Source organism: Herpailurus yagouaroundi, unplaced genomic scaffold (genome assembly GCF_014898765.1).
Source record: "Herpailurus yagouaroundi ecotype Mexico unplaced genomic scaffold, PumYag 254, whole genome shotgun sequence".
NCBI classification, from domain to species: domain Eukaryota; kingdom Metazoa; phylum Chordata; class Mammalia; order Carnivora; family Felidae; genus Herpailurus; species Herpailurus yagouaroundi.
Genome location: NW_024412471.1, coordinates 562484 through 570136, shown reverse-complemented (window position 1 = coordinate 570136; position 7653 = coordinate 562484). Strand labels below are relative to the sequence as shown.

The 7653-nt window shown below is 41.6% G+C and overlaps 1 protein-coding gene across 2 annotated transcripts in view; it reads right to left on the bottom strand.

Moving 5' to 3' along the window:
- Positions 1 to 3694, bottom strand: part of LOC121021080 (uncharacterized) — a 6257-nt gene extending 2563 nt beyond the window's left edge. For both annotated transcript variants that reach the window (XM_040461278.1, XM_040461279.1), the window contains exons 1-3: positions 3642 to 3694; positions 2518 to 2677; positions 1121 to 1478 (exon numbers count right to left, since the gene is read on the bottom strand). In XM_040461278.1, the coding sequence (XP_040317212.1) occupies positions 1121 to 1478; positions 2518 to 2655 (496 nt within the window). In that variant the 5' untranslated portion in view covers positions 2656 to 2677; positions 3642 to 3694. The remainder of the gene's footprint in view (positions 1 to 1120; positions 1479 to 2517; positions 2678 to 3641) is intronic.
- Positions 3695 to 7653: the final 3959 nt, after the last annotated feature.

Below are 7653 nucleotides of genomic sequence, written 5' to 3'. Positions count from 1 at the left end.
TGGCCAAAACCAGAGGATTGACCTGAGCCAGACCCATGTTGGCCAAAGCTGGAGGACTGACTTGATCCAGACCCATACTGACCAAAGCCAGGGGACTGACCTGAGCTGGATCCATGGTGGCCAAAGCCAGAGGACGGTCCTGAACTAGACCCATGCTGACCAAAGCCAGAGGATTGCCCTGAGCTTGACCCATGTTGTCCAAAACCAGAGGATTGACCTGATCCTGACCCATGTTGTCCAAAGCCAGAGGTTTGACATGAGCCAGACCCATGTTGTTCAAAGCCAGAGGACTGGCATGAGCCAGAGCCATGTCCAAAGCCAGAGGACTGACATGAGCCAGATCCATGTTGTCCACATTTAGAAAATTCCTTTGAACCAGACCCTTTTTGATGAGAGTTTGAAAAGTGTCCACAAGAACCAGATCCATGTTGACCATAACTAGAAGACTGACTTGTTCCAGACCTATATTGTTCACAGCAAGAGGACTGACTTGAACCTGTTCTCTGTTGTCTTCCACAGTTCTGTGTCTGACCACATGCTCTAGATCCGTATTCTCTTTGACTAGAAGACTGACTACAGAAGCTAGGCTCATGTTGACCACATCCAGAGGACTGACCTCCCGAGATACATCCACGATCTTGTCTTCCACTACTTCCTGTTTGATAACCTGACTGAGTGCAGCTAGATTGATTTCCTTGCCCTCCAAATCTACCTTCCTGACAGGAACTAGAAGTATTTTGTGGACTTCCACACCCACCCGAATTGCTGGAACCACATCCATAGCTTTGTCTTCCACTGTCTTCTGAACCTTTAGAGCTAGACCCAAGCTTTTGTCCTCCACTATTTCTTGACTGAGTAGAGTTTGATTCATGCCCACCAGCATCCAGTCTATGTGACAGACCACCATGACTTTTCCTCCTCTCACTCTTTGACCCAGATCCAGATTCTGATTCATATTCCTTCCCAGATTCCCTGGTGGGGCTAACATGTGACTTGTTTCTTCTATCCCCCAGCTCTCCAGAGCTGGAACCATGCCTTTCTTTGTCACTATTCCATGAGTGACCAGACCCACGGTGTCTTTTCTCAGATTTCTCTTGGTTCTCTGAGCTAGATAAACCACCTTGCCTTCCCAGCCTCCTGGAATTTGACCCATGTCTGTGTTTCACACTTCGCCTCAAACCCTCAGAACCATAACCATACTCCTCTCCCTCCCTCCAATTTGAATGCCTGTAACCTGATTTCTGTTCTGGTGCATCTTCTTCATCCTCTTCTGTTTCACTTTCTTCCTTATGGTGTCGGTGACCACGCCTATGCTTCTTTGACCCTGAAGCTTTGCAGTATTCTTTGCTGAGAACCTTGTTGCAGGCCATAGCCAGCTTGAATACCATCAGAAGAAACTCAGTAAAGTCCAGTCTTCGGTCATGATCTCGATCTAGCATGTGCATGATGACATCCACTGTGTCTGGATCATCTGGGTTCTGTATACAAGTGACATACCAAAGGAGACCTGGTCAGCTTAGCCCACATAGCTAAAATATTCAAGTAGAAAAAATAAAATAAAATATTCAAACAGAGCTGTGGAATTGTGGATGTTTGACAATAGGTATTTTTTTTTTTTTAGAATTTTTTTTTCAACGTTTATTTATTTTTGGGACAGAGAGAGACAGAGCATGAACGGGGGAGGGGCAGAGAGAGAGGGAGACACAGAATCGGAAACAGGCTCCAGGCTCTGAGCCATCAGCCCAGAGCCTGATGCGGGGCTCGAACGCACGGACCACGAGATCGTGACCTGGCTGAGGTCAGACGCTTAACCGACTGCGCCACCCAGGCGCCCCGACAATAGGTATTTTTAATCCAGTCAAGGGTTACTTTAAGCTAAAGCAGCCTAATGATTAGGATCCAGCAGGTGAGAAGAGGTAATAGAAAAGAACTATTGGGTTCTCCAACAGAGTACAATTCAAGGACCTAAGGTAGGGGACTAGGTACTCAGGTATATACGAGAAGGAATTGAATAAATCAAGTTTAGTACCTGGTATATTTTAGTTTTACATAAATTTTAAATATTACATGCTAATATATTCTTTGTTAGAATCTATAATTTTAAAGTTATTAGCTGAGTCCTTCCCAAGTAAATGGGGAAAAAATGCTTGTTTTTTGTTTATAATTTTTAGTAATTCTGGCTACTTAGTCAGATCTCCTTGTAGACATTTCCCTCTTTATACTTTTTCTTCTTTTAACTCATATTTTAGCACAAATTTATTTTCTGTTATTTTTCATAAGGGGAGACCTGGGAGCATGAAAAAGTCTGAAGGTCTATATGGTGGGGGTAAACAGGAAAATGAGGGAAAAATCACCTTTATAAAAATAAATTCTGCTCCAACAGACTTTCTGATGTGCCCAAGAAGTACCACTCATAGTTTGCCCAAAGACTACTGAGACTGTGCAGTTTTTAGCTACTCTTTGGTCACATAACAGAGAATGGATAGGACCCTACCAATCTTGGTAGATGGTTCTCACCTTCAGAATTGGACGGAACTCTTTCTCTAGAAGTTCCTTTAGCTCATCCTTGCTCAGTGTGCCACACTCCCCATCTTGGTTGGTATATTTGTAGAAAACATCAATGACTGTGACAACACTTCTTAAGAGGTCGGTCATCTTTTTGCAAGTTTAAGTGTACCTGAAGATAAAAGAAACAAAAGACCCTATTATTCATTTTCTTTTTTAAAAAATTTATAAGTAATTCTAACTTTAATAATAACCATTCTAGTTTTTCAAGTCTCTTACACTTGACAAATACAACAAATAAGGAATGGTTGAGGATCTGTCAACACAGTAATAACTAACTTTGTTAACTTTGAGTTACTTTGCTAAGATTGTCATGGCATGTTACTGGCTGAACTGGGATAAGCACTCAGATCTCCATGTCCTGGGTGAATATATTCCTTACATAATGTCTCTACACTTTGTGTACTTTGGTGTTCTGAGTGTTGTCCTGGAGCTTCTAAAGTTTCCAGAACCACTCAGATGTATTGTCCCAGTCTCTCTGGTTAGTTTCACTGGTTCTCTTGAGTTAAAAGTGACAGACCTTCTATCACACCTACTTCTCCTCTGGCCACCAGAAGCTAAACAGGACTACTAAGGCCTTCAGCAAATAGAAAACAGTGCTACAGAAGCATGAGATAGCCCTTATCAGAGCTCAAGTACTATCCTAATCTCAGCCTTGACCAAACACTGTTCTTTTTCAGTAACCAGAAAGAAAGACTCAGCAATGCAGGCAGTAGCTTGACTAGTAGATGATTTGATCTTGGAGCCCCAAGGACTTACATTAAACAGGTAAGGGACTCTACACCAGGGCTGACCTCCGCCCTATTTGAGCTGGGCAATCCAGAAAAAAAATGTCATGCAAAAGACTGGGAAGAGAATGTGGAATGGCCTAGAAGAAGGCAAATTTCTTGCATTATTCATCTTGACAACAACAGACCCCAGGATAAAGTAAACTAATCAAAAAATTAAAAGAAAAGAAAAAGAGATGAAAAGGCCAAATATATATTAACTCTGGCTTAGCTCTTACTCCTGGATTTCTGCTGTGGATAACAATCAACCAAATATTCATCAGTATAGCTGGATGAATTTTCTCTCACCTGGTTCACCAAAGGAACACGTAGGATAAAGCTTGATGCAGCTTGCAGGGTGACCAGTGGATTGAGATAGTGGCCCTTATATAACTAAAAATGTGTGGGTGCTGCCCTCTGTGGGATGGACTGATTCATTTCTAATCAAATCTAACCCCTCCTCTGTCCATGTTTATCTTCCTACTTCTTCGCATTCTTATCTTTGATATGATTGCAGAAAGGATGGTGCTGGCCCAGCTTTCAGTATGAGGACATGTTACAGAACACTTTTTTTTAGCGTCATGCACTTGTGAAAAATAGACTGTGTTTTAGAGGACTAAACAAGGGAATGTGTGGTTCATTCCCTTTATCTAGTACCCACAATAAATAGCAATGTGTAAGATACTTGGCGGGTGTGCAGTAAATGTATATTCACTTGAAAATGAATATAGGCCATTAGGCTTACCTAATTCATACCTTTTGGCTTTAATAATACCTACCATTCATTGAGTTTACTATGTGCTAGATATTGTGCTGAATACTTTTTATGTATCATTTTATTTGATCTTTATAACATTTCTATGATATTTTATTGTTCATTCCAAGAGCAATCATTCAGGGAGCATGAGTCCTCTTCAAGGTCACACAGCCTGTAGGTGGAGGAACCAGGGTTTGGGCCTGTAGCTACCTTATTATAACCATTCTCTTAACCATTATGCTGGCTTACTTTTGTGTATCTATCACATATACCTGTTATATGGAAAATGATGCACTGTTTTAGGAGCATCAGGCCTACCCAAGCACAAAAAATATGAAAGAGTGATATAAGAAGTGCTGCCAGCCAGGAAGACAAGAAACATATTCTCTGGCTCCCCGAAGGCTCTTTTCTAAGCTATAAAAGTTATGTTAATACACTATACACAAAAGTAATGTTTCAAGAACTATTCACGGACAAATCTAGAGTGAGTTTTCTTCTTGGGATATTTTTCTAGCATCCTGCTATCCATTGGTTATTTGGCAGCTTTGGGCCTAGACCTTTGGGAGAATATCATTTGTATACATAGTCTATCAAATATAATACTTTAGGGAAGTGAAAATAACCAGAAAGTTGTGTTAGGCATGGAGAGGCAGCTTTTCTGCACTTTGTCAGCACGTGATACTGCTGCTTCTGCTGCTGCTGCTGCTGCTAAAGACAGCAGCTACACGTGCTAGCTTTACATACTTACCTATTTATTCTTTACAGTAACTCCACCATTCTCATTTTACAGATAAGGAAAGCACAGAGAAATTTAATAATTTGTCCAAAATCACAGCTAGTAAGTGGCAGCACTGGGATAGAAACCCATGCTGTCCAGTGTGAAAGCTGGGTGCTTAACCACATCTGTACCACATATGTGGGGGAGGGGTCGATTTCTATCTGGGTGCCCCTCCTGCGAAGCTGTCTTACATTATTCACCGCACCATCTAGACAGTGCCTAGAACTTAGTAAATACTTAGAATGGGTGCCTGTTCACAAAATAATGGTTATACTACTGAGATATATCCATTGATCTCATAGCCAGGGAGCCCAGAACCAAAATGGCCACACAGAAAGTTGTGCTGTCTCTTGGATATCGTGGTCATTTTCAATGGTAGGCATCTTTTGGAAATGTGCTTTTTTTTGTTGTGATAACCGCTATTTCAGGACAACTTTAAGACCCCAGACTCTGTACCAAGACAGGTTTTAAAGCCGTCCTTGCATAGCAACTCCAGTTTAGAACTTTGAAGCCAGTTCCATTGCTTGCTTCTGTGTGTTCTGTGTATTCAGGTGTCTCTTCCTTTTCTGACTTGTTTAGCATAATAACGGGAAGAATAGACTCAGAAGTCAGAAAGATTTGAGCTCCAATCTCAGCTCTGTCTTTTCTTGGCTGTGTTCCTTGGGCAGTTACCTAATCTTTTGAGCCTCAGTTTCCCAACTTTTATAGTGGTAAACACTACAAAACACTGACCTCACTGGTGGAGATTGCTTAAGATTTATTACATATAGGAGGCACTCAATCATGTTAGATAAATTAGGAGCCAAAACTAGGCCTTTAAAGGCAGAAATACTACTTTGTCAAAAGCATGACAAGTCATGATTCTTTTTCTTAAAAAAATAACAATTTTATTGAGATATAATTAACACACCATAAAAATTAGCCTTTTAAGTTGTACAATTCAGTGATTTTTAGTATAGTCACAGAGTTGTGCACCTAAGTCAGGTTTGTTGTGATGTCTGTGTCCTTAAGTAAGTTTGCTCACCAGTCCTCCAGTTTTCCCTCTATACTAATCAGAAGGAGGGTGTTCGTGTCAGAGTGCAAGTGGACTCATGTCACACCATTTTAGCCACAATTCTGGGGAACAGCTAGAGTCCTACCAGAGCCCCACTGTTTGGAAAGGAATGATGGTCTCTAAGGATCCATTGGATGACACCTGCAAAGACTTTGGCCTGCCTGGGTTCTGAAAGGCAGCTTGGTCCAGTGAAACAGAACTCTGGAGCCTGGAGCTAGAACGTGGTCTCTGCTACACCAATTCTCTGGGTCTGAGCCTCTTTCCTGCCCTATTCTACTAATTTTATCACCCTCTGCTTATTCCACATTTATACTGCTCTGGGCTCTCTTAGATTTTGGGCCCATTTGGTGAAACTTGTGCATTATTGGCGACAGGATTGTCTTGAGGCAGAAGCAGTAACTTGGAATATTAAAAATAACTGTAATTGCATCTGTGAAAGTGATAGCTTTTGGTTTTCTTCACTGAATGTCAGCTGAATTTTGTTTCCACAGCTCATCCTGTACAAGGGTGGGGGGTGCTTCTTTAAGTTAGAGTAGTTCTGCTTTGGCTTCCTGTTCAAATGGAATTCCTAAGGACTTGCCTTGGGGCCTGAGTGGGGCTGTGCCTGTCGTAACAACTAAGCATTTTCTCTGCACTGGGACTCTTAGTAGCCCTGATTTTGGGGTTTCTCAATGAACTCACCTTAGAGCTGATACCCAAGAGCTGCTCTAGGGGACACCGATACATATTAAATGCCTCTCTAAAAGCGGCTCTTGGTATGGTGTGGTAGGAAGAATGTTGACTTTGCATTAAGACAGACTGTTTCTTTACCACAAGCTCCAACATACTACCTGTAATATTTTGGGCAAGTTTCTAAATCTCCGTCTCTGATTCTTCACTGTGGATAATGAGGAGGACCTGATAGGAATTTAACATATTTTCTTTTCTTTTCCTTCTTATTCTCAAGGTTAATCTGATTGGTAGAAGGTTATTGATAGCATTTGGGGGTGATGGTTCCTGGATATGATTCTTAACTCTCTTCCCTTCTGGTAGCCTCTCTTCCTAAATGAAATCAGAGGCCAGTGGGGTTGAATGATTGGAACCCAGCCTTCAAAGGAGTTTTACATTTCTATTATGAAGAGTCCATGGGGAAGGTGGAACCACTAGCTTCATTAGCTGAGAGTGCCCCCACTCCCAGATTCCTTTCTTATTTTCCCGAATTTTGCTGATATCTCAAGACCCATGTGCTGGAGCAGCAATCTCACAAAGAGATGCCTACCGACAACCACACCCAGGCTGTCAGTCTGGAATAGGAGGCTTCAGCAGCTTCTGTCCAGATTTAACTGAGATGTACCACCTGGGACCTCTAGATGCTTGTTGAAATCTACTTGGGGCCATTTCTGAAGACCATTTCTGTGTCTCAGATGCTTAAATGGTCCTTGCAGCCACAATATCAATAATCTGTAATGACATTATGGATTTGGAAACTTCCTGGCTATATAAACTTGACTTGAAAGGGGAGGGACTTGGATTACCACTGGAATGCTCAGATTCACTAGATGATCTATAATTTGTATTTGGACAATCTGAAAGGTATGATTATTAAGTAAGGCTGCTGATTTTTTTCTTAAAACAGCCTAGAAAACGTACCAAAAGTAAGTTCCCTGAAAGGCTGTAAGTAGTGCCTAGAATGTTGGGAGAGCTCCTCCTTCAGAGCATTTAGAGCAGTGCATCCTTTTAAATATTATTTAGT